The 27,971-nt window shown below is 38.6% G+C and overlaps 1 protein-coding gene across 1 annotated transcript in view; it reads right to left on the minus strand.

Annotated features, from left to right (window-relative positions):
• Positions 1-2,022: 2,022 nt before the first annotated feature.
• The window catches only part of syndig1l (synapse differentiation inducing 1-like), a 47,020-nt gene continuing 21,071 nt past the window's right edge, over positions 2,023-27,971 (minus strand). The window contains exons 3-4 of the mRNA XM_085132974.1: positions 15,761-15,898; positions 2,023-6,201 (exon numbers count right to left, since the gene is read on the minus strand). Coding sequence (XP_084989100.1) covers positions 6,043-6,201; positions 15,761-15,898 — 297 coding nt within the window. The 3' untranslated portion in view covers positions 2,023-6,042. The remainder of the gene's footprint in view (positions 6,202-15,760; positions 15,899-27,971) is intronic.

Here is a 27,971-nt window from a genome sequence, read left to right on the forward strand (position 1 = left end):
CTGCTTATTAATTCAATCTGCTTGTTTGTCTGCCTGTTCAGCATATCCTGGTGGAAAAAAAAAGTGAAACAAGCTCTTTGTTTTGTTTCATATGAGCACTTTTCACCCTGGATGACTAGGCAAGCATCTCATCATTGGTTATTGTGCTGCAGCATGTTCACTGACAAAGACATCAGCATGTGACTCACTCCTCACTCTCCTACTGTAATGAGAGCTCTTCCCCAGCTGGTGCTGCAGTCGCTGCTGTTGCATGTATGCTGGCACGGCAGAGCTGCATTTAACCCTCTCACAGAGGAGATTCGGCTATGCAAATTTAGTTTCTTCATTCTTAAGGAGGAAGGCGTACTTCAGTTTTTGTCAGCATAACTAAAAAAAAATGCACATTCATCAACCTGAGCTGCAGCATAGTGACACCAACAAATGCTTACAAACTGGAACATGCACAGAACCGGCTGGCTACAAGTAGCAAATTAGCAGCTTTAAGAAATAAGTAATTTAAATAGCCGGGTGAAATGTTTGAAATTTTAAATAAAACAAGCTGTTGAAACCAGCTAAAATGATTGTAATTAATGTGCATGTTAGCTAATGTAATAGCTAACATATGGTGTGTTGTACGGCTATTAAGGCCCCAGTTTGAATTCACCCCAGGTTTACTGGCTGTCATTCCCCTGCTGTTTCTCAGCTTCCTTATCTTCTGTCTACTGTCCTATTCAAGAAAGAAAAAAAAATGAAATGATAGAGATTAAGCTACATACTAACCTTTATTATAGTTGGTTAATAGACAACAGAATTAACTGTTAGCTAGTGTAAAAATTGAAAAGCAGTGGCTTGAAACTGTAAATACTAAAGGGAAATTAATCAGTTACTATGAGTAGGAAAAAGTTGCAGCTGATGGTGACTTTGAAAGAAAATGCAAATAAAATATCAAAAATGTAATGATGAACTGAAATAGCTGAGCTTAATTCAGGGAATAATCCTTTTACAAAATTCATGTGATACAGCCAAAGATTGAGCTTGAGAATCTTGGTAAATACAGCCAAGCAATGATGCGATGCAGAGTTTTTAATACTTTGACTTCACCATTTGCAAACATTTTCAAAACTATGTGTGATAAATGTAGTCTGCTGAGCAGTTTGTGATGCATAAATTGCAGATAATGCAGCACTTCCCAAAATCCTCACCCTGTAAACCTATTGACTATAATAGAAAATCTTATGCTCGATGAGGCCACGCTCAGCCGAAGGTATGATCTGGCCAGTCAGACTTTCAAATTTGCCTCCCTGGTGATGCTGGTGACCTTTTCTTCTTTGTGACAATACCAAAGAAGAAAAGTGCAGACAATTGCTATTTGCCTTTTTACTAAACCACCATAAATTAAAGAAGAAACACAGTTTGACAAGTTAAAAGTCATGGCGATAGATTAAAAAAATCTGCTTTTTTAAGCCAGCAGTATTCATATTTTAGGAAACAAACAAGTAAAGTGGTGTTTGCGGGCTGCACCACACCCGTTGTGCTCATCTGATACACTGTGGGGGTATGTACAACAACAACAACAGAAAAAAAAGTTTAGAGCCATTGATAATGTGCACCACAACCAACAATCACAACAGAATATAACATCATTGCTCTTCTTTGTCAAAGTGACTGCCGCAATAATAGGACACCATGTGGGAAACGTTAGCTTGCTCTGTTGGCATTTTGTTCACTGTGTGAAATGTTGAGCTGGGTAGGCAACAGCTCTGCTGTTCAATAACCATAATGGTTGACAACACAAAGGGAAATGTACTTTCCTGCATGCAGCAAAGAGAATGGTGCAGTTATACAGATTTCAAAGCTGCTCCTCTGTCTCTTTCTGGCAAAACCACCTACACCCCATGACTCAGTCTGTGTTTGCTTTTGCTTTTCCAGTGTTAAGAACAACTCAAGCATCTCAATTGCTCAGCCAGTTCCTTCAGATTGCGAAGAGCTTTTCAGATATGAATCCGACTATAGAACTTCACATTACAAAAATCAGAGAAAGAATTTTTGCTTCAAAGAAAGGCCATCCTTCCCGATTTATTTGTCATTACATTTGAACATGTCTTTATTTGCAATATGTACATGTTGCCGTCACACAAGATAGGAAAGAAATCCCAAAGATAATGTAACAACATTGTTTTTCTTTAACGCGGCTTAAAAGCACGACACGAAGAGATCACTATCAACCTGGCATTCAGCAAACTTCTTTGTTGCATGGATGTGTAGCTCATCACAATGAGGAAACCAAAAAAAGAATAACAGCATTAAAACTTACGTATTGTTGTAACACTTTGCACAATACCATGTTGCCAAAGAAGCCAGCTAAAAACACATCATTTGAATGACACGCTACGAAACACAAAGTATCTTCATCGCTATCAGCAATAAAACTTTCTCCGTGAGATGAAAACAAACTTTCACTATAGGTACAGTGATGGTCATGTGTGCATACACTGCAATCGGTAGCTTGTGAGTTAAGTTTGGGACAAGTGGTCAAAAAGGTGTCAAAGGTTATCAGACTAAACATATACAGATACATTATCCTGTCTTCAGAACCCCTTAAGAGTGCACTGTGGTCCGTTTCTGACTTATTTTAGTCAGAAGATGATTGTTTACCCATAAAGGCAGTCAAAGACAACATTCAAAAGAAACTTTGGGGTTTTTGAATTAAACTGCAGCTCGGACCCCAAACTTCAAACTTCCTCTTGTAGTGAATATGGAAAGATATTCACTCGTCATTAGCACATAAGAACAGAGTTACATTTTAGCCTAAAAATTTCACAGAACCAAGGATGTGTGTAAATGGATTGTTTACTTGCCTGGTTTGACAGCAAGCAGTGACATCAAAAGTGGCTTATTAGTGAAATTAATGCGGTTGTGCTATTTTAGGGCTATGCTCCAGAGAATATGCATTCCTTCAGAAAAAGCCATTAATGGGAGCTAATTGTGCACCATAACTGTCAGGTATGACTAATGCAGGACCTGTGCAGGGTAGCAAAGTGTATATCGTCACCCCTTGAGGCTTCACTGCTTGAAATAGTATCTGCCAGACTTGTGTAAAAACACAAGCTAAAATATCAGTAATTAATAAGCCCTTCTTGCAGAAAATCTGTGAACTTGTCTGTTGAACGTCTTCACCTTCAAAGTGTGAAGGAACAAAGCGAAATCTCCCCTGTTTTATTAGCTGGAATAAGGGAAAGTGGGAAAAGGCATTGTGCAAAATATGAGCCTTTTGGTTTGTTTTTTAATTTAACTCAGTTGAATTTATGATAAAGCTCTAAATCAAATAAATGATCAGAGCTAAAATCAGGACTACCACACTTGGAAAAGTCTACATTTATATATATATATATATATATATATATATATATATATATATATTAGGGGTGCAACAATACTCTTATCGATATTGAACCGTTCCATACAGTGCTTTCGGTTCGAACAATACCAAATTTTCTATGTATTTTATCAACTTTTCTTCTTACGATGCTGTCTGTGTTGAGAGCTCAGTGGATCTGCATTTGACTACTCCGCCTAGGCTGCACTGTCGAGTGCAGATCCACTGAGCGCAGCGCAAGCTAGCAAGACAGAAGCTAAGCTTGTTGCAACATGGCAACTGCCTCAACGCTACCCGAAATTGAACCTCCCCCATCCTCATTCTCTGTATTAAACTCTCTTTTCCAAAGATGAGTGATTCCTCGATCAGATAGATTTATTTTTTTCATTATTTTGCTTTTGTTGTTTCAGCAACATTAAACTTAAAAACTGTAATTTTGAGTTAAAATATATATTTATAATTTCAATAAATGACAAATTAAAAATCGAAAAAATATCGAACCGCAACACCAAAGTATCGAACCGAACCGTGAATTTTGTGTAGCGTTGCACCCCTAATAAATAAATAAATATATATATATATATATATATATATATATATATATATATATACACAGTTAGGCCCATAACTATTTGAACAATGACAAATATACCACCACAGTGAATTTAAACAATGAAGATGTGAGTGAAGTGCAGGCTTGAAGCTTAAATTCGGTGGGTTAACACTGTTTAGGAAACACAGTCCCCCATTTTTACAGGTTCAAAATTAACTGCACAAACTACATCAGTTTAAGTAGTTTTTAATACTTTTCATTTAATCCTTTGCAATCAGTGACTGCCTGAAGTCTGGAATCTATATACGTCACCAAATGTTGCATTTCCTTGCTTCAGATTCGCTGCTAGGCCTTTACTGTGGTCACATTTAATTGCTTATTATTGGGTTTGTATTTAACGACATGCTCGGTTCAGACAGATACGCACGAATTACTTCACCATTGAAGGATATGTAACTGTTTTGCCTTGGTTTGCTTTCGCAGTATGCTTTCCACTTCCACTGTGAAGTTCAGTGTGATCAGTTTTACAGCTACAGCTGAATCTGAACAGAGTGTAGTCATGTCATTATCATCAATAAACACCAGTGACTCAGTTCCACTACCAAATGCCACATTTGACCCTTTGAATCTACTCCAGATCTTTTATTTGCTTAATTTATAATAGAATGGTGCAGAAAACCAGGCCTCACCTGGCTGTGTGACTGCTTGTTAGTCCATTGTCCAATTATTAGTATTTTTTTAAACCTCTTGAAATTAAATACTAATTAAATACTTCTGTTAAACCACTTGAATGAAATCTGAAAGTCTGCACATCTTGATCGTTTGATTTCCAACAAACAAACAAACAAATTTACACAATTAAGTCTTTGTCCAAAAACCAAAGAACCTAACTGTATGTAAGTCCTGCTTTGAACTGACATTATGTACCTGATGTATATGGCATCCTGGCTCATGCTTCATTTCATATTTCATGCTGTGTTATCAGATGTGTCACTTGTAGAAACACTGGACACCATTTGCCCTGAATATCTGACCATCTCACATCTGTGCTTTACTTCAAAGGCCATAAATGAACATTAGTTTAAGCAGTATTAATGAAGACACTTTTTAAACAGTAGAGAACACAAAAGGACAAACATTAAAAAACAAACAAAACAAAGCACATTTGCATGTATGCAGGGAAACATATCTGCATGAGCAGATTTTAGGAGTACTAGGGATTTGACAGATGGCTAGCTTTACTGAGGAAAAATGCAGGCCTGTGGCTCCATTGAGATTTTTCTGATTCATGCCAGTGCATTTGTTTTAATGAGAAGGGAACCGTGTTCCCTATTATAATTATTATTATTTTGATTTTCAAGAGTTTGATCCTTTATTGATGAACGCTCTATATTTTTTTCTTATGTCCCTCTGGAAATAAGTCCTCCTTTGTCATGGTTTAAGAAACTGTAAATATTCTCAAATGTCTTTTTTTTTTCTAATCTTGCAGTGTGAGGCAGTCAGCCCAGAGACAAATGCATTTTTGAGCTGATGGGGGCAGATTATAGTATATTAAAGACAATCCTAGGTGGCAAACTGAGATGATACAGGGCAAGGCTCCACAGGGCAGCTCCAATTTTAACAGCAGCTCAATAACAACAGTATAGTATTGGTTTAGGTGAATAAGTTACACTGTGTTGATCTGAACCTTCCTAAACCTCTGCTTGTTAATAATTGGTAAAGGTCAATAGGTTACTGTATGAGCTTCTCTCTTCAAAGTTTCTTTAGGACTTGTGGAACCTAAAAATCCGTCAGGAGAGGATGAAGCCGACATGGATTTAAGCCATTGCGATGCAAACTGGGCTCCAACATGGAATGCTTCCTTTACTCAAACCCTCTGTCTCAGCAGTCTCTCTCAATCCACAGTCCTCCCTCTTCTTGCCCTCTTGCTTGACCTCTCTCCAGTCACTGTGGCAAATCTTGGATGACAGAGGGCCTGCAGGGAGAGAAGTCTGGAACAAAAGGAAGGTGGAGGGGGGTAAATTGTACATCCTGGAAAAACTTTCCTCAAAGTCTGCAGGCGCAGTGACATTCCCCAGAGGACGGTGTTCTCTTCCTGGGCTCCCTGGAGGTGTTTGGAAAGAAGGTGTGACTGCTATATGTGCCCTGGTTTAGAGAGGTAGGCAATGAGCGCTACCACTACCCCTACATACACACCGGTGCCTATAGTGATGGAGAGGGCAGCTAAGAACAAAGCCCTTCGGGAGGCGATGTTGGCCAGCGGGAAGTCACCTTTGTTCACTGCCTTAGTGGTCTGTAAAAGAGAAAACAAAGTAGAAGAAGAAGAAAGTCAGAAGCCTGATAACATTTGCAACGACTTCAAGAGAAATGGTGAGCCACTGAAAAATATGTTGTTTATCGTTTCTATTGCAATGTAAAACCTCAAGTTATGGAAATGGAGAGACCAACTGACTGACCTGTGCAAATAAATACACAAACTGAATAAAAAATGCACTGCAGGACTAAGAAATCGCAATCAGTGTGAAAATGTGAAGGACAGGAGGTTATGGTCACCTCAGCTGCTGTCACTGAATGACAAAAATCGTATGGGGGGAAACAAGATTCATAATTTATCACTGAACTAAAAAAATAATAATTCTTTTCATATTTATATATCACACAGTTAATCCATGCTTTCAAGTCACAGAGTGTAAACCTGTTTCTTTGTGTGCCCACACTGCTTTTTTCCCCTCCAAAGAGTGACTCCCACTGACATGACCCATTTACAACAGGCACATATAGATCCTCTTCACGAGCCCCTGTTAGCGTAACTAGAAAAAGCAGCCATTAAACCGCAGTAAATACTAGTTTTTGTTTTCAATCAAATAAGAATCCTATATATCCTTATATTTTGTCCTCTGACATAAATTTATTTTTCAAGCAATCTGCTTTTATAACAAAAAACCACTCTGAGAGCACAAACCTCCACCAAGGCTTCTCATTGTCTGGGCAGCATTTGCTTTCAAGGAAATGGCATTGAGATCTTTATGCATTCATTTTGCTTTGTTTGTTCTTTTTGTTGTTGTTCATGTTTTTCAGTACAATTATGTTTTACTTTACTTACTAACCTTAATTTTAAATGTTTAGTGATAAATGTCAAGCGAAAAAGTTTCTATTGATCTTTTGTTTGATAGTTTTGTTTTCCAAATAAAATCATACTTGTTCACGAGCATGTATTCAAATTGTTATGTATTTAAACACTTAGCCTTTTACTGTCATGTATATAACAACATCAAAATAAAATATTAATAATATTATAATAAATATAATATTTATTCACTATTTTCCCATACGTTGTCAATACAAACAATGGCAGTGATAAATATATTTTTAAATACCTACAGCATTACTATCACTTTGATTTCAGATCAACCTATTAACATTAACGGAAAGGTCAAAGGTCAAATGGGGAATGATATTTTATATCGTTATACTATACTGTACTTTCAATACTAAGAATCATAGTTTATAGGTGAAGTTATAAGGCTTTTGTCAGTTTTTAAATCCATTAATCATTAAGCTGACCTTTAAGACCTTGTAGGATGGAAGCCAAGTTTTAATGAACTCTACACACATGCAAAGTTTTATCAGAAGTAATTCAAAACTCTTTGAGCTTTTCTGTGTTTACAGACATGAATGATGACACGCATGCAGGTACTGCAGCCCTTTTTTTCTAAGTATATATGCCAACTGGAAAACCAATTGACAAAAAGGAAAATATATATTTGTATGTATACATTTACAGTATAATCATGTATATATGATTTGCCATTTAACTAAATTTGATTTGTATATTTAATCTGTCTGATTTGTGTTTCCAGGAAACTACTGACTTTGTGTTTTACAGTGCAAACACTGAAGTGATTATGTTGCATGATTCAGCGTAATGAATAGAAGTGTATTAGAAGAGTCTATGGTAAAAGCAGAAACTAAATTAACACTGTGAGATTAACAATGGGCAGTACTTACATCCTCAGAAATAACAATTATTTGATACGTAATAACTTCAGAAATAAACAGACTGAAACTTGGTTATGTTTTGAAGTGGTCCATTTCCTCATTAGTCACTGTAGATGTATATTAAACATGTTGGTTGTATTTAAACACATCTAAATGTAATCATGTAGGCTAAAAATTCATCCTAATTTTGTGGTGATTGTAATGTGAAGTCTGGGCTCCAAAACACTGAGCTGAAAATGATTATAAAGCAGGGAGCTGCAGAGTTGTGCAGTGTTTGGATGTAGTATTTGGAATCTACATCAAAACATACTTTTTTTTTTTAGCATTTATCATCACACTATAATGATTGTAATATATGTATGCATGTTTACTATCTCCCACACATAGAGCGGGGGATTTGTTAGTTAATAATGGTAAATAGAGAATCTCTTCTCTAAAGCAGGAGCAGGTATAAACACTTTTTGCTGCTGTGCTATGTAACCTTTAGCTATCTTCTTGTTCAAAGGGATTTCCTCGCCAGAAGGGAAAGGAAGGGAAAATAGACTATTTTGATTTCTCTTTTTCATTTAGTTCACTGAGTGGAAGTTATCCCTGAAGCAGAAATTACAGAACATAAACTGTTATATTGGCGTTTTTTGGCCTTTGTATTGGCTTTTTAAGTTTCTTGTTTCATTTTTCTTCCACTAAATTAAAATAAATTCAGTTTTTTATTACAATGCCTTCCTGTATTTACTACTTTTTTTTTTTTTTACAGCAGTTGCAAAGATTCAGCAGTCTCCAGTGTTCAACATGTTTATAAATTACAACCATAATTCAATGTGCCAACAACACAACACAGTCAGATGGGTGTGAACCTGTGCTAACAGAATTTTGAAATGCACTGTGCGGATGCATGAAATGGCCTTCATTATTCTTGTATCCAATTTAATAATGATGTGTGGCATGTGAGTATGATGAAGTTGACCTTAGGGTCACACTAGCTCACTCTGCTGCTTTCATTTTGGAGGTGAGCCACAGCACCAAGTACATGAGGTAACATTTCTTACTAAAAATCAAGGTTAACAGGGATTGTGTCTGCTACTCAGGTGCAGCTCTCTCAGTAGTCAGAGAGTTTGCATCTGGCAGAGGCAGGGAGTGGAACCCTAAACACAAAGTCTCCATTAAAAAAAGAAAGAGCTATACTTGGTTTGACCTTCGACTTTGAAAGTCTTGCATGTGAGCTGCTTTTGTAGAATTGCTTTGCTCAACAAAAGGGAAAACTGAGAAGAATTCTGAAATCATCTTCTCATTGAGAAGAGCGAGGTTCAGGTATGCAGTCTCATGGCATCTTTCTTTATTTAAGTGTGGTCTTGTTGGATATCTGAGGGGAGAGAAGAAATACTGACTGGAGTAAGGAATACTTGCAGTTTACTTTTTTAACATAGTATAATTTGAGATAGTTCTCGAGGCTTTCTGAAGGCCTTTCAAAGTTGCTTTTCCTTGAAGATTGGCTGTTTGTTTGGTTTTTTTGTGCTAGTCATATAAATAGTAAAACAAAATCTGTCTTTGTAACATTAAGCCAGTATAATGTTTAAGTATTGCAATTAAAATGTAATATTTTATACAGTACTGTATAGTACGAATACTGTTTTTAGCCGCCTGTAACAAAAACACATAATTTATTCTAATTTCTTTAGTTGAATCTACAAAAAAAAAAGCCAAAGATGACATAACACGGTATTTTTGCAGCAATAAGGTGATTCCCAAATAGCTGTTAGCTAAAAACGGATCTTGGCATCGAGTGCAGCATGTCCTTAAACAAAATGAGGACAGTAGAGAAAATAGAGAGTGGAAGATGCAATAAAAAGTGGCTATTTCCTAAACTATATTTGAAGGTGATGCTGACGTTTTTTACTATTTACAAAGAAAAAAAATCAGCAATGATGTTTGACGGGACCCGAGAGATGCATCTGGCTCTTCAGTTGATCCATCTACTTGCATCATTACAAATGGTCTTACTGGGAGACCATGTGAAACATACAGTGGAACAGTATCAGTCATGGATTGGCCTCCCCAGAGCTCGGACCGCAACATTTTTGAAGCAGTGTGGGAACATCTTGACAGAACAGAACAAAAGGCAGCACACATCTAAAAAGAGCTTTAAATGTCCTTCAAGAAGCCTGGAGAATCATCAGAATCAGACTCAGAATACTTTATTAATCCCTAAGAAAATTATTTGGTCACAGTTGCTCCAAGACAATAAGAACAGTAACAGACTGAACTAAATTAAATAATACAATATATTACAAAGTGACAAATTTAAGAAATTGGCTCTAATATATGCAAACAGCTTAGTTCAGTCTTTCTTGAATAATAAAGGTGCTCATACCAATTATTGACATTCAAACTTATTAGAATTGTACTCTGTGTTTGCCTGTGAAACTGTATTATGTTTGCACGTTTTAATAAATCGCTGCACCTACTTCCTGTTCTACCAGCAAAATATGAGGAAATATCGGAAGGCTCAACTCTTTCGCACATTACAGTACAGTTTACAGAAACAGTGATAACAAAAAATGAGTCCAGTGTGCGATAAATCTAATGTAAAATATATATTGACATTTCTATCAGGAAGATTGTCTTGATGCTAGCTCTGTTTAGATTACCGCACATCCCTCTCTCCCGTTTCCCCCACTTCAAACTCATCATTTTTTCCCGAGGTCATTTATTCGCTGTCAAACCAATCAGATTGTGCTTTCTCTCCCACTGCCAGGTGTTATTTCAGTGTGGAATTAATGCAATTCTCTTCAACCTTACTGGTGGGTTCTTCACATCCGTCCAGTTCTCATGTCATCACTCCTCGTCCACCACCAGGGTCTAGGCTCCATAAAATGACTAACCCGCTAAAATAATGACATCACAATGGGGTCTACTCACCAAAGGCTAATGGCATATTTCTTTTCCCTTTTGTGCATATTAAGTCAAATACATTATTTTAATTACTCTTTAAGTGTCTTGCTTTATCGCTCTCTCCTGACAAAAATATTGTATTATTCATAGTCTCTGCCAATTTGCACTACAGTCATGCAAACAGCGACAAAGCAGCTGAACCAGAATATGACCTCTAGTTACTCATGCCTTCCTCCATTTAGCTCAAAATTCTGGATCTCATTCTCTGCAGTTTCTCACCAGGGTAAAATAACTCCAGTGAAGCAGATGTAAATGAATTTTGCACATTTATCTGGCTTTAGCCAATTATATTAGAACAGAAAGACAGGCATTGTTTATGTAGTCATTTCAATATATTGTTAAGAACATAAATGCAGACAGGATTAATAATCAGTTTTTTTCTGCTTTTAAGGAAGCATTGTTAATTACCAAGAGCTCAGAGCTCAAGAGGATTTTTTGATGCTTACTGGACGGAAAACTTTGTGTTGGGGTTGTTTTTTAAATTTAGGGTACGGAGACAATTACGAAGCATTTAAACCAAATCAGATGCCTAAAACTTTCAGTACGTTTCTGCGAGCGCCCACAGCAAGTGAAGAAGATGTTTCACTGCACATCACTGAAAAACCAATCACTTGTTTGAATTCCTGACTTTTGTGGATGTAGCCCTGGCTCAGACACAACGCATCTGTCAGAACCTTCTGTACTTTTGCAGAATGCACGCAGAGTGGCCATTAGGAAGGGTCTTGTATCACTTTGATTGTTTGAACTTAATAAAAAAACCCAGCACAGGGTATTTCCACTTTGCACTGTTTCTCTAAGGCTGAGCAGATTTTTGAAGACAAAGTTAATAGTCCAAGACAAAGACAGCTAGATTAGAACCAACGAGAGAGGCTCTTTAGATAAATGCCTCGAAAGGTCAGGAAGAAAATCCAGACGAAATATGTGCATTCGAGGCAGCCTTCAGCTTCCACATCAATACAGTAATCACTGGAACAGAAGCACCATTATGAGGGGTTTATGGGAAATTAGGCTTTAATTTGCTTTCAAAATGACACAAAGCACATTCTCCCTCTGACAATATATTAGCACAACCCCACAGAGGTCTTTGGGGACACTAAAATAGTTCTGACTTGTTTTGAGATTCAGACTGAAGAGGGTCTTTTTTCTACAGAGGCTATTCAAAGGGCACTCACTCGAGGGTCAGCTTCTCTGGTGCGTTTGTCAAATATGATACGCAATGTTTGTCAGTTAAAATGAAATCAAGGCATTTTGTGACAAACTGAAATAATGCTGTAATGTGGACTGAGAGTGATGAAAATATCGCAGCTTAACTTTTAACACTGTCAATCATTGTATTTTTCCTTGAATACCCTTGAGAGCAAAATGGTTAGAAGCATTTAAGGCTTTATCTCCACCACCTTGACAAAATGATTGAAATGTGGTGTCATAGAAAAAAGATAACATCTGAGACTCGGCTGCACGGAGACTCGGCACCCTTAACGGGTTTTTCTTCCAAACAAACAACACTCGACGCCCCCTTCTCTGTGTCTGTGTCTCCGCCTCCCTCGCACAGACAGGCACAAATAGAGAAACAGTTTCGCTATAACGAGCTCATTCATTTTCATTCTTTATTATGGCTCGTACGCCATACGATAACTTCAGGGGAGTCTTATTTGCGAGATCGTGAAATGAATTGTTGCTGCGCCTCAACTCTGCACTTTCCAGCGCAGATGTCTCAGAGCTAAGTGACGAATTCATCAGCATCTTCAAAACAAAACACTCACCCAATTAGCGGCAATAATTGAAACTCAATTCCGCTTCCCAATCAAATGCTCAAAGCTAATTTCCCTCAGATATTTATGGTATTCCAGTTATTATCAGCTGATGCGTGCGCTTGTGGGGGGCGGTTAACACTGAATCTCGAAATTGTGCACCACAAGTTACCATAAAGACATTATGCACAATAAAAGCTGTTGTCTTTGGCGAACAGCGTTACAGCAGCGTATGAATGCATGTCTGTTTTTGTGTTAAGGTGTTTGCTGACGCCTTCACTCACTCGTCTCCTTGGGAAAGCAGCGGCGCTGTATTTGACTAGGCCTGACCTTCCAGTGGAACAAAAACACTATTGATCTGCCATCCACAGAGTCTATTACAGTCGCTAACGTGTTTGTTTTTAAATGTCCTTAGAGTAAGTGGTGAAGCTGATGTGCTATCATTTCTAAAATATAAATAAATAAATTTCTTTGCCCTTGTCACATCTACAGTGTTCTACAAAGACAGAAAGCTCTGCCAAAGCAATGAATTGAGCGGGGTGTGTATATGTGAAAGGAACCAGCGATAGAGGTAAATCCCTATCTTATAAAATTGATTTCCATCCCAGTTTGCATATTAGGTGTGTTTTAACAGTTGGATACAGGAGTGGATAATTCATTTTCCCAGGGGGCCACATGAGAACCTGGGACTGTTGTGGAAGGTACGGCCTTCTACAACAGTCCCAGTTTCTCAAGCGGCCCCTTGAGACAATTAATTGCCCAGCCTCGGTCAGGTAGCTTGTTGTAGGTAGGCAATATTTATAAGCATGGCTTAGGGTTGCTTAAGCATTCTCTCTCAGTAGATCTATTGAAGCTTTCTGATTGAAGTAAAGGGTAAATCAATATAGTTTTCATATACAGAATTTTCTTGATGCACTGATTGGAAATTTCAAAAACGTAACTGATTTTGCTATGTGGTCCACAGCTCTTCCAAAACAGTGCCCTCAACATCAGCGAGCGAAACGCATGCTTTGTTGTATCTGAAAGCTCCATTTGTTTGATTTTTACCCCCAAACATCATTGTGACAGACAGATTACCTTAGGCAACAATGCAACATCTGTTTATTGTTTTCTCTCATCAGTTCTGGACAGCACATTCTCATCCCAGGGCATCACTTACTGCTGTTCTGGCAAATGACGCAGGCAGAGATGCACACAGGGTGCGTGCCATGGAAATATTAGATTTGGAAAAATAGCTGTCTTATTTTTGAGATCTGCAAAGTACTCATTTGGAGTGGCAGTGGAATAATCAGCCAGAAGAACATGGCTTTGAATTTAGGAACTTTGTTTTGCTCTTTGCTTCGCTTGCACCGCTGTTTGGTTAGGTTTGGAAATTGAAACAGGGTTCGCTTGAATGCTCGCAGGATTGGGATGTTGGTATCACTAAGGGTAGGATTCTGAGATTAACAAAGTCAGAATGATACTATTGATTGTGCGATGATTGCACAGCTTAGGAAGACCAGTTGCTAATCTTGCTATTTGCACCTATGTCTAAAACAAAAACACAGAAAATCAAAATTATCCTTTAATTATAGATAACATCCAATCCAAAAAGGAAATCTGACTCAGCTTCAGCTAGTTATGGTTTGTGTCAGCTTCTTTTAATGAGTCATATATTCCTCAGCTATAATATTTTTATGAAGTAAAAGCTGATAAAGATTCTGATTTTACCTACATGCTGAGTTGATATTGTCATTATTGGCCGCCAGTGCAGTGCAAATGCACCGGTAAGCATAATCAGACATGTGCTCTGCTAGCTCCTATAGAATCACCACTTTCAGGTTGGTCCTTCTGAATAACGGCATGAAACGAAGACCAGTGAAGTGGGTTATTGAACTATAAAATTAAGCGATCCCAAACTTCCTCCATATCTTTGAAATCCTGACAGCTCTTCAGGAAAGCACCTTCTAAAGGGGGGAGATTGGCAGAAAAATCATCCATCCCTAAACACAGCCATCACTTCCCCATAATTACCCAGGAAGAATCAAATTAGCTCCTGACAAGATAATTCACTGACGGGCTTAGACTACTTGCGCCCAAGATAAGGCAGCTAAATGCTTGAGCTTTTGATAAGAATTTGTGGTCAGACGCAGGGCAATTTAATGAAAAGCTTGTCTGTCTCTAGCACGTTTGTGTGTTTGTGTGTGCAGCGCGTGTGTTTACATGCATTTTCGGACATGCTGTGTGTGCGTGCATGCGCGTGTACGCTTGTGCTGATAGCCTTTTAATGTGTTGTCTTTATTATGCTGATGATTCACAGGACAGACTTGATTAGCGGCAAGACAAGAGGCACTCCCTGTGCTCTTTGGTTGACATAACATCATCAGAGTCATTTCAAAGAGAACTGAAAAGAGGGAGGAAGTCTGTCTGGAATCTATTAGATACCTATTATGTTGTGATTGCAGACGTTACTGAAAAGAAAATATTGGTAAAGCTTCTCGCTTCAGATTACGTTGTTAAGGGTCATTTTTAGTATTTTTTATGCTGGACTGCAATAAAACACGATTCGTTTTTAGCGCATCAGCCCAAAGAATGCCAGCGTGTCTGCAAAATAATTACGCCTCATCTTTCCCAAGGGCTCACCATCTTTAATACATCAGCCCACCTTTAATTGGGTTCATCTTCAGTCCTCTTGAAAAGTCTACACGTTCACAGAGACCCTCTCTCATCTTATTATTTTGAATACAACCTTTCTTGGCATTTACAGATAGAACCTTGGAAGTGATTTATAGACTCTTCCTAAAGGAGGCTCTCAGCCTGTTTACAGAGCATCAAGCAGCCATTGCAGATTGGCCTTGAGTTATTGATGCGTAGCTCAGTAAAAATTGGCCTTGCAGTAAGAGAGTCAGCTGTCAGTCCTTTTTTAAGAGCGAAGGCTCTTAATGTTTTGGTAATGAGTAAAGAAAAATCAAGATAGATGTGTGTGTTTGCATGTTTGTGTGTTCCCATCTCTACGAATTTATAGAAGCATGTGTATGAGTGATTGGGGGGAGGGGGGGTGGGGGCATGCTAGACCTTGACAAACAGATGCTGCATCATTCATGTGTGACAGACCACAACTTTGAAAGGGTATGCATTGCATGCCTGTGGTAATATGTGTATGTGTGGCCTCACCCCTTGTGAGAAGTAAAATGCTGCAATCCCCAAAGGCCAGAAACAGCAGAGCATGGAGAATATGGCCAGGCCGAGATGATCTCGTGGAGGGACAACTATGAAGTTGTCTTCACTCTCGCTGTCGGTAGAACAGTCTGTCTGCACAGAAAACAGCAGTTAATGTTAAAACATGTAGCCATTTAACATTTCATGACGTATATGGGCAGACTGTATAGTTTCAGTGGCGATGTAGCAGTAAACAGGTGGTTGGAGAAAACACTGGAATTGATTCCTTTGATTTTTGATGCAGACAGATGCATCAAAATGCAGACAAAGACTGATGCCACTGTTATGCTTTGCAAAATTTAAGGCTACTGACAACAATCAGTTAGTATACAGCCTGGAGAACTGTAGAGACTAACAGCTAATCTACCCCCTGCACAAAAGCCCACAAGCACTTCATTAACTGAAAAGCTATATTTTTGTCACAACTCATAGCCAATGACAAGATGGATTGTTATGCCAATTGTGACTTTGTTTGCAATAGTAAAAATAAAAGTAAAAATAATAAACATGAAGTATGTGGAGTCAGAGGTAGCAGCTGTGGCGTGGATGATTGAGATAAGCTAGGTTGGGGTTGTGCTGGTTCAGGAAATGACACAGAAGTCAGTCGAAGGAAGTGAAAGAGTGAGAACAGTAAGCTAAGTCCTTATGCTGTGTGGTGAACCCTACACATGTTCCAATCACATTTTTCTGTTGTTGAAAGTGGAGTGGATCTTTTTGTTACTTAATTTTTTTAGGTCATTTTTTTCAACCCACAAGACAAAAATTTTTGTTGCTGAAAGTTTTCGCTGCATCTGAAAATTTTGAGTTAAGATCTTAAAATTTTGAAATGCAAAGAAAAAATTAAAAAAGCGAAAAACAAACAAAAACAAAAACACTCCAAATGGATAAAATAACTTAAATAAATTTCAAGCTACCAAGTTGGAATTTGTGTTGACTTGTGAATGAGAAAAAATGTTTGTTTGCTTTTTTTAGTGCCAGAATAAAGCTTCCATGGTAAGTAGGCAAGCTTTGATTCTATTTGACAGAACTCTGTTTTATGTGCTAACCAGTTTTTGGTTGAAGACTAAAGTTAAAACCTGATCAACTTATTGACAGGCTGACATTAATGGCTGATATTAGCCATTTGTCTTTTGGTATCGGCATATATAATAGCCCAAAAATGAACATTTAAAAAGATAGCAACCAGCTGATCCATGCAGAGTCAGGCAAACGGTTAAATGAGTAACTAAATAACCAAACAAAACAGATATTAGCGATATCTGTTTATATTAGGTTTGTGAGAAAGAAAAAAATAATCAGCCATTATATTGAAATATCATAGTTTTAGATATTGGTATCACTCTTAAAACAGATTCAATATCCTCTAATCCTCAGTGAAAGCACAAGCATTATTAACCGTTGAACAGTTTCTAACTGCTGAGATGGAAATTTCTCATAGCAAACTCATAGCGATACAAGTAATACAAGTAATATCACCAAGACACCTCATCCTGTATATTTTTGGGCGCCTAAGTACAACCATGTGGAACTTCTGTAAATTTTCTGTCACTGGATGATGAAATTTGTCAACAAACATGCAGATAAAAACAGGATTTACTTTAAAATACATATGAGTAAGACTTGATTTATATGGTACAGCAGTCTTTGTACAGGTAGAGTTGGTTTTCAAGTTGAGTGGGTGGGAAAAGACTCCACTTATTGGGAAAGAAAAAGGCATTTGTGTAATGGGAAACAAAACATACCAGCGTATGCAGGATCATTTGCTTCCACATAATGTCACAGCTCACATTTATAGACTTTTGGTGATGGCCCATTAGTTTCTCATTAGTTTTGAGATATGCAGATTCCTACATTTTGGCATCTAAACAACAGATGGCATGAAAAAAAAATAGCTACGGTTGAAAGTACACCCCATTTCAGATGTGAAATAGTTATGAATCAAACACACCTCCTCCCTAAAGCTTTATGAAACTATTTCACGCTCCATGCAACATTCCTCACAAGAAACTGCAGCAAAAGAGAATAGATGCTCATACATCTGCATACAGTTTAGGATGATGCAAATTCAGAGTCCTGATCCAGAGCTGAAAAGATCAGTATGTGTTACAATTGTGAAGTCGGTACAGGACGTTCTGACTACGTCATCCTCTAGCATGCACGTACACAAACACGTTCCTCTTGCGGCTTTGTTGTTGGATTCTTTGACGAAGCCAAGACCAAGTACAGAGATTTATTTTCCAGGGATGAAAAGAAGTCTCAGATTGAGGCCACAGTTTCTATATGAGACATTAAGCTGCATCCTTCCCACATTATCCTGTTTGAAGGATGATCCAGCATGAGGGTGGAACATGGAAAATAAATGAAAAATACAATCAAGGCTAACAAATTGTGGGTGACTATTGTGTCAAATAAATAGACGTCAATTTTGCTCAACATTTCAATAAGAGAGATGACGTCTGCACAGATGTTGGATGTCAGGCAAAAGGTCAGGGAAGGAAAGCAGAAATTGTTATGATATATGATCTGACCAGATAACAATAATTATTATTTTTTAAGATAGCTATAGTGACAATTTTATTCTTTTTTTATGCAAGTTCTGGTTAGGGGGGTGTCAAACTCCAGTCCCGGAGGGCCAGTGTCCTGAAACTTTTTAATGTGTCCCTGCTGCAGCACACCTGAATAAAATTAGTAGGTCATTAAGAAGACTCCACAGAACTTGACTGTATGCTGAGGTGGCAGTTCAGCCATTTGATTCATGTTACAGAAGCTCATGAGTGAATGAACATGGTGCAATAAAAGTACTTTTAGAAGTTACTACCTTTCTTATCTTATATTTTTGTGTTTCATATCGGTGAACAAGAGTGCAGAACAGTGACATTAGCATTATATTGAAAGTTACGCTTCTGTAAATATGTTAGAGTATTGGAAATACATTTGCTTTAAGGGCAAAAGAGTTTAATTCATTTCAATAACACACCCTCCTTGTAACAATGTTGCCTGATTGATGACGAGGATTAGCGGGTGGGTGGTTGAGATGTATGGGGGCCCTGCCCACCGATGGAGGGGGAAATACTGGTTTAATCGTCTCCAAAAATAGACCCTCTGAATGCAACCGTATTAGAGAAAGTAATTGAGCCGCAGAAGAACATTTCTAATTTCTCTGTGCACTCAGACAATGCCACGCTGTGTGAAAAGCTTTGCCTACAAAGCCGTTAAAAGCTGCAAAAACGGGCCCCTGTCTAGGTGGTCAATATATTTTCATGCTCTTTATAATGACATGTGGACACCAGAAGGTTGCAACACATGAACATAATGAAGCTTAAAGAGTGCATAATGTCAGTCTGCTGTTGTGGCCTTAAGCAAGCACTATGGTGCAATCTCTGCAGAGCCAGCCCCGCTGTGTGCTGTGCCTTAGAGCTCCCTGACAATATCTGCACAGCCTTCTGGCTGTTTGGAGAATCAAAACACACATCATCCAGGGATTCTATTGGCTTAGATTACTGCGGGGAGAAAAGTTCAGGAAGCAGGGGAGGCAGGCAGGTGAAGATTTAGGTTGTCTGAAATCAGTGCAGACCTGCAGATAAGTCTGTGTTTAAGGAAGGAAGGAAGGAAGGAAGGTCATTAATCACAAACCTTCAAAGTAAAACAGGCCACTAACCCGTCTGGAAGACTGTCTCAGTTGTCAGTGAAATGACTTTATCTTTTACAGCATTTTTCTCAAAATTAATGATGGGTATGAAATCAAATCAAGAGCTGAATGACGTTACGGGTCGCAAACGTCTTTACAGAAAAACCCATCAACAAAAACTGTTGGATACTGTTTGTGACCACAATATTTGAACTTGGCCCCTGCTTCCTGGCCCAACAAAAGCTTATTATTGTTATTAGAATATAATGGTTATTAGAACTGGAAAGTGAATGATGACAAAGGACAGCGTTAGCTAGAACAACACAGTGGATCACAGAATAGAATAGAATAGAATAGCCCTTTATTGTTATTGTACATGTACCATGAAATCATGGTTGATCCACTTCAACTGTGTAGGAATAAAATGTAAATAGCAAGGCAGCAGCAATAAATAACAAACTGGAGAAATATATAGAAATAGAAACATTTCATTATTTATCATCATTTATTTCACAATGATTGCTTCTAAAACACACACACACACACCACTGCTGCTTTAACCTCTCTGCTCTTTGTCTCTGTTAAGCTCAGCTAAGTTAAGTAGACACCCAGACCACAAGCGTTCCAGATGAATACACCACCACACGCTTTTAGTTTGTAATAGGAGATGCTTAAGTAAGAAAACCTTTATATTATTATTATAGACATATTTATCTGGAAGATGCTGTAGATGATACCTTCAGTTTAAACAGCTTTGTAGTTCAAACTTTAAATGAGCAAATGCGCATGTGGGTTTGTTATGAATTGTTTCTCTCTCCAGTAACAGAAAGGACTAATGACTTGTGTATGCAGTTGATGCTATCTGTGCTCAGATATCTCCTACGAGGTGTAAATCCTGTCAACATGCGGTAACTGGCTGACAGTTAATGAACAGCTAACTGATGATTTCACCATTCTGCTGTGACAGCTTAAACAAAAGCTTGTGTAATTCGCACTACAGGAAATGTGCCCTCCGACCTGTAGAATTTAATAAAATGTTTTATTTATTGATTTATTTTCATCAGATGTCATCTAAATGTCACAATTCCTGATGACAACAGCAAGATCATTTTTAATCTTTGCAAAAATCATAGGGAGCATTTTATTTTATTACACATTACATGTATTATTTCATAAAATAACGCATTGTGTGTGTGTGTCTACCCGATAGTTTAGTATGCACTTCTGCCATTGTTTTGTGAACAAAATTAAATACATCCTTTTCCACCAATATCCAAAACAGTGCAATAAAAGAAAATGAAAGTTATATCTTCAACTACTTTAAAAGCAAAAGCCAGCAGTTTAAATAACAGAAATTAATTGTGTGAGGCTACGCAAAGGTAAAGTACTACAGGATGGTCTGGATGTAGAAAGAAACTACTTAACAGCCAAAGGGCACCGAATTATTTACCTGCTTAAAAAAATAGATTACATTCAGAATATTTATATTTCGGGTGGTGAATATGAATTCAGGGGAAATGAAAAGAAATCGTGCATGAAAACAAAGAACATTAAAGCAACAAGCAGAAGTCTGTAGCCACTAGCGATTCGGTACTAATCGACACAAAAAAGCACTATTGTATTACATTAACAACCGTATCGACACTAATGGCCTATTTCCATTAGTACCTACTCGGGTCACCTCGGCACAGCTCAAAATGGTTTTTAGGGATTTCCATTAGGTCATAGTACCTGGTACCAGGTTTTTTGTTTTTTTTTTAATACTCGACCGGGGTTTCAAGCTTTCTGAGGCGATCTAAAAATGTGACATCAGCAGACTGCATGCTACGGATTGGCTAGTCAGTGGCATCACTCAATAATTTATGAAAGCATCTTCACAGAAATCAAAATAACCATTTATGAAACTGTTACGGCCCTAGCTGGGCCTCCTGATACTGCCGTAACAGAAACTATGAGGGGAGTGGCTGCACAGAAACAATACTCTGGTTTTGGAGTTTGACTAAAGAGCCACAGACTGAGTAGCAGGTATCACATAGAAATGACATTATGGGGTATTGCCATAACAACCCCATGCACATTTGGTGGTACTCTGTTGTGTCTTCACCTCTAGCTGACACTCAACTTTACAGTCAGGTGGGCACACAGCTCCTCACCTCGCTAGCAGCTGAACACAAACAGCAACAATAGAACAATGAACTTCAAGGTCAGTTAAGCACTCATTTCAGCAGCATTGGCATATTAAATATTTAATGTAACTATTAACCTGGCCAGTGTACCCATTAACATTAACCATTTAACTATCAGAAATTCCCTGATGGATAACAAACCCAGCCTCAGCGCATCATAAGCTAGCATACAGCTAATGCTGGTATCAAGATAAATGCAATGCGTTAGGAAGGGCATCAGACATAAAATCTGTGCCAGTTCAACCTTGCAGGTCCATCCACAGTGTTAATTTAACAGGATAACACCAAAAACAGTTATGTTTCTCTTAACGTCCCAGCCACTAGACCAGGGGTCTGCAACCTTTTACACCCAAAGAGCCATTTGGACCCGGTTTCCACGCAAAAGAAAACACTGGGAGCCGCAAATACTTTTTGACATCTAAAATGAAGATAACACTGTATATATTGTTTTTTACCTTTATGCTTTGTGTGAACAACTAAGGTGTGTTGCTTATGAAATCCATGAAGTGCTACAGAGAAAATTACATTTTATTTATGTAATCAACACATTTTGAACTCTTAAAGAAATATAACAAAAGGAAAGACACCAACCTGAACTAAAATGATCCATGTAGCAAACAAAAACTGTTGTCAGCCACCACCCTTATATCGCCTTTGGGCTGTTGGAGCCTTGACCTGACTTTTAAAAAATAATTGGTAAAAAAGCACTATGCTGCTGAAAAATTAAAAATAGATATTTGCAAAATTCTGCCTAAATACGTATTTTACCAGGTTAATGCGTGCGGTGGGGCGTGGTCTGCAGCGCTGCTGCAGGGGAGGCGGACACACCTGAGCCACACCCGCAATCACGCCTCGCTGCCTTTACGTCTGCGCTATCTGTGCTGTTGTGTTGTTGGTGGTGTATGTCGGGCTGTGAGGTGAAAAGCTATAGCCGGCTGTATGCGTACAGCAAACGTGTGTGAAAAGTGGTCAATAAAGAGATGCTGAAAAGCGTGTTCATGCAAACATCGCCGGTCTGCCGTGATATGTTTACAATAAGACTTATGGTCCCGAACCTCTGCGCACAGCGTCTGCTAATCGGGGCTGTACGAAGTCAGTTTACGCAGGACTGTAAGCTGTCATCTGTCAGGCGTGAGCGGTGTTTGTCTTTAACATAGTTCATGGTGGAGAATAGCTGCTGACATAATGTGGATCCGAAGATCCATAATTGGCCTACCTGGGGTTGAAAGTCTCGATAAATGCACGGCGTTTCGGCGGGTATACCGGCTTCGGCGAGTGTGACTCGCGGAAGAATTTTGAGCGATGAAAAAATAATAGAATATAATTTTATTTTTATATTTCAATATCACAATAATCTTCCAATTTAGAACTACAAGTTAAAAAAAGAACTAAACACAAATAAAATACACTTCAGCTAAATACTAATTTATTTTCCCAAACCACGCGGAGCCGCAGTATAAGGACTAAAGAGCCGCATGCGGCTCTGGAGCCGCAGGTTGCCGACCCCTGCACTAGACAGAAAGAATGCTAGCCTACATTACCAACTCCTTATCAAATCAAATATCTGGCATACAAACACCTTACAGTTAAGCAACTGTATTTTGCACCATATCAGACAACCTAAAAAAAAAATAGTGTTGTCATTGGGGTTATTGTTTGCACTGTTCTAATCACAATCATTTTTTCACTCATAGACTTCTGAAAATGGTATAAAGTATCAAATTTAATTTAATGTAATGTCTAAATTTGCATTTTCTTCTAACTAACAGAGCAACACTGCTCTGGTTATTTAAAAAAAAAAAAAAAAAAAAGCCTCATCACATTCGATATATGACCTCAGTAAAAATGTTCCTAATAACCATATTTTCTCAGATGTTAGTTTATAGTCTATCAATACAGCACAATGTTTATTCTGTAACTTGTGGTTCCATTTAGAATAAAAAAGAAGTATGATTTAGGGTGCAGATACAATTTGCTACCATGAGTGCTCACCATCCCTTGTTCTCACAGTCAGATCCCCATTTAGCTAGTAAAAAAAGATGCCCTAGATGTGTGGTTTTAGGGGTTTCAGAGGAATAACAGAAGAAACAGCAAGTAAAAAAATAATATAATCTTTACCATATGATTAGTAAGATTTACACAGTACCTGAGTGCACAAACTCTGGGTCGACGACACTCCTGTATGTGAGAGGGATATTCAGTATTAAGAGCTTTTCATGATGTTGTTCTCCCAAACATGTATTGCAGTTATAAGGGGATGTACTCGCAGTGTTGGATTAATGAGCAAAATATTTGTTATTTTTCCTTTTCGTTGCCCCGTTGCTTCTTGTTGACAGGTGTGCAATTTAGGATCGTGTAATGAGGCCGCAAGAGGGAAACACTACACATCATGCTTAGCATTCACATCAGGTTGTGTAAACAGGTTGAAATGCATAAGCTAAACTGTGCTGTTGAGCACAGAAATTGGTGATTAAATCTGACAAAAATAACAAATTCTTGTTTTGTGGGACCCCAGTACAAGTTAGATTTTTATCTTTTTTGAAACACTTTTTAAAGGTGCAGTTGTAGCCTACAGGGTTTCATGAATCATGAATCTGACTGGTCAATCCAAGGACTTTTGCTGTGTGTTGCTCCCCATATAGTACTACCATTCATTCCCATCACTTCTCCACTATGAAAAAAGCATACATAGCATAAAGAAAAATGAAAAAAAAACTCTATGACAAGGTAAAAGGGTCAAAATAAATAAAAAAAAAAAACAACAACAACAACAACAACATACAGAATCATGGATCATGAACTTTGTATAAACCATATAAGTTGCAATACTAATGCAACTTATATGGTTTATACAAAGTTGCAACTAATAATATTTCAGCAAACAGGAGCACACTATGTTCCTACATTATGCAAATGAAAGAAACTCCTGAAAAAACTCAAAGGATAGGGCTGTCTTAACTAATCTAAGTAGCTTCAGAATATAGAACACCCAAAACACCTTCCTGCAAGTTGGGATGAGAGCACCGTCACCCCAACTGAGACGGTAGCTGCATTAACAGTAAAAAGGCTTGCATCTATAATTTAGCAGGTAATTGATTCGCTGGTGCCTTTAGCTGTGTAATACGTGATTTGGCATGACTGTATTACATATTCACATCCATTGAAAAGGTGTCAAGTCAGACCTGCCACAGTAATGGAGAGGGACAGATGGGATATCAATCAGAACACCCTCTTGGTATTATAACTAGCCACAAATTCTACATATTGCTTATTTTGTGAGGAAAAAAAAAAAACCTAAATCCAACAGACTAATCATTACATGTCTGCCCATAAAAATAAATAAAAGAAAGAAAGAGGGAAAAAACTGCTCAGATTTGCAACATGTAATCACTCCCGGAGGGCTGATATTACTCGAAACTCATTGCAAAAGCATCTTTCTCATTATTCACGTTTTAATACTCTGAACTGCTATTCAGGCAAGGATTAAAGTTGCAACAGTGACGTCTGGCAGAGAGAAAATCTGTGCTACTTCGTTTCTCTTTCAGGAATCTTATTCAGAACCAAAAATAAGGAGAGTCTTTTACTCCTTATTCTGTAATTAACAGTGAAAGCCACATATCATATTATCCTCATTTAGGATGACCAATTATGCCTGCTGCTGCTTACCGACTCCCACTCCTGTTCTGGGTAGAGACTGTGCACTTGAATCACTATGATGACCATCATTAGTGCTTTTTCCTCTGCCTATTCCGAGAACCCAAATTGGTGTGCTCCTTTGTCTAAACAGTGGCTATGGGTAAATAAAAAAGAAAAATGATCTTTAAGATTAAATAAACAACTAAAAAGGCTGTTTGTGTCTCTACAACAACCTCATTTGACGTATTTATGATTAGGTTCGAGGCAGACTCAGGGTTTTGGTAAAACACTGTCATATTAGGAGATAATTCCGGTGGAGGAGGCACAAACAAACCTGTAGTCACAGTTCATTACAGTTTTTCCTCAAATGCTAAAACACATTTCACAAACGTTTCCACCATGTTCCCCAATGTCTAAACACAACACCCTTTTCTAAAGCTACATAAACACAACCACACCTTCCCACTGCAAAACTCAAACTTCACCACCAAAAGAGCAGCTCGAAGCTTTCAGAAATGTAAACACTACACACATCATTACACACTACAGCAAAACAATTGAAAACACAATGCTCAATTTGTGAGAAGCTTCTTTGTTTCATAACTGCCAATGCATATTTTTAGAAACCATACAGTAACGGATTGTCGTACATCTCTGCAGAGGATTAGGCATTTAGATTTGTGAGTTTCATATGAAGAGTATAAATCTGTAGAAAATCCTGCATGTACGTACACTACTGTAACACAACTCAATGCAAAAACAGAATCTATTGCACACAACAGTACTCCTGAAAACATGATCAGGGTGTGAAGTTTTTTTATTTACGTTATTCACACCACAATCACTTGCCAGGCATCGTGGGAAAAATGCCCTGGAATGGCGAATCCATCCTTGGAAGGCCTCCGCTGGGATGTCAACACAGGCCAGCTCCATTGCCCATTGACCAATTATGCCTGCTGCTGCTTACTGACTCGTTGCTCGCATCACGTCCGTAATGATGGTGCGAGGTTGTCTTGCTCTCCCTCCTGGACCTTCTCTCCCATGTTGGCCTCCTCTTCCTCCTCTCATTTGAACTTCTCTTCCTCGTTGGCCTGCTCCTCTTCCTCCTCTCATTTGAACTCCTCTTCCTCGTTGGCCTGCTCCTCTTCCTCGTCTCATTTGAACTCCTCTTCCTCGTTGGCCTGCTCCTCTTCCTCCTCTCATTTGAACTCCTCTTCCTCATTGGCCTGCTCCTCTTCCTCCTCTCATTTGAACTCCTCTTCCTCATTGGCCTGCTCCTCTTCCTCCTCTCATTTGAACTCCTCTTCCTCCTCTCATTTGAACTCCTCTTCCTTGTTGGCCCGCTCCTCTTCCTCCTCTCATTTGAACTCCTCTTCCTCGTTGGCCTGCTCCTCTTCCGCCTCTCATTTGAACTCCTCTTCCTCGTTGGCCTGCTCCTCTTCCACCTCTCATTTGAACTCCTCTTCCTCTTTGGCCTGCTCCTCTTCCTCCTCTCATTTGAACTCCTCTTCCTCGTTGGCCTGCTCCTCTTCCTCCTCTCATTTGAACTCCTCTTCCTCGTTGGCCTGCTCATCTTCCTCCTCTCATTTGAACTCCTCTTCCTCTTTGGCCTGCTCCTCTTCCTCCTCTCATTTGAACTCCTCTTCCTCGTTGGCCTGCTCCTCTTCCACCTCTCATTTGAACTCCTCTTCCTCTTTGGCCTGCTCCTCTTCCTCCTCTCATTTGAACTCCTCTTCCTCGTTGGCCTGCTCCTCTTCCTCCTCTCATTTGAACTCCTCTTCCTCGTTGGCCTGCTCCTCTTCCTCCTCTCATTTGAACTCCTCTTCCTCGTTGGCCTGCTCCTCTTCCTCCTCTCATTTGAACTCCTCTTCCTCATTGGCCTGCTCCTCTTCTTCCAGGGCCAGCTCTTCTCCCTCCTCTGCATCAAATTCCTCTTCCCCTGACTCTGCCTTCATCCAGAGTGTGTGTTTGGACTCTTCAGCATACTGTGCACTCTGAACTTGCTTTTATACATGTGGTCACAGCATTAGCAACAGGTGTCTTCAATTTTGAGTCGTTGTGTGTAATGAATGACGCCAGGTGTGTTCATTGTGTTCAAATATTGCTGATTGTGGCAAGCATGTTGCATCACATGAGCTTTCATTTGAGAATATGAGCAGAGTTCTTTTGCAACTTGTGTTTCAGCGAGGAAAGATGTGTTTAAATTTATGACAACGGAGGTTTCTAAGTTGTATTAGCTCAAAGTGCAGTGGAAATGTTTTCCATAATCATCGGGTAGGAGAATACTAATAGAAAAACAAAGGTTTATGTAATTAAAAAAATCTACAAAAAATAATTCCTTATATAAAATTCTGCAACTTTAAAAATCTGTCATTATTCACACCCCCTCAAGGCCAAGTTTGCTTAATTTTATAATTCCTGTGGAACTAACCCTGTGGCTTTCCAAGTGGTCATTTGTATAATATATAGGGCCATGTATTAATGCATGCTGAGTGGAAGAGAGCAAGGCCATGCCAAACAATTAATAAAATGCAGTGACTCAAACTGATATCCCATTTTAATACCACACGAGGCTTCCCAGGAAGCAAAGATCATCAGAATGCAAACAGAGTTTGGTTGGCATGTTTTGCTTGTGTGTGACTTAGTATTGCATTAGACAGAACATCACTGCCATACTCTTCCGTTTAACAATCACCCAAGGACTTATGATGTTGCT

Source organism: Neolamprologus multifasciatus, chromosome 15 (assembly GCF_963576455.1).
Source record: "Neolamprologus multifasciatus chromosome 15, fNeoMul1.2, whole genome shotgun sequence".
NCBI lineage: Eukaryota > Metazoa > Chordata > Actinopteri > Cichliformes > Cichlidae > Neolamprologus > Neolamprologus multifasciatus.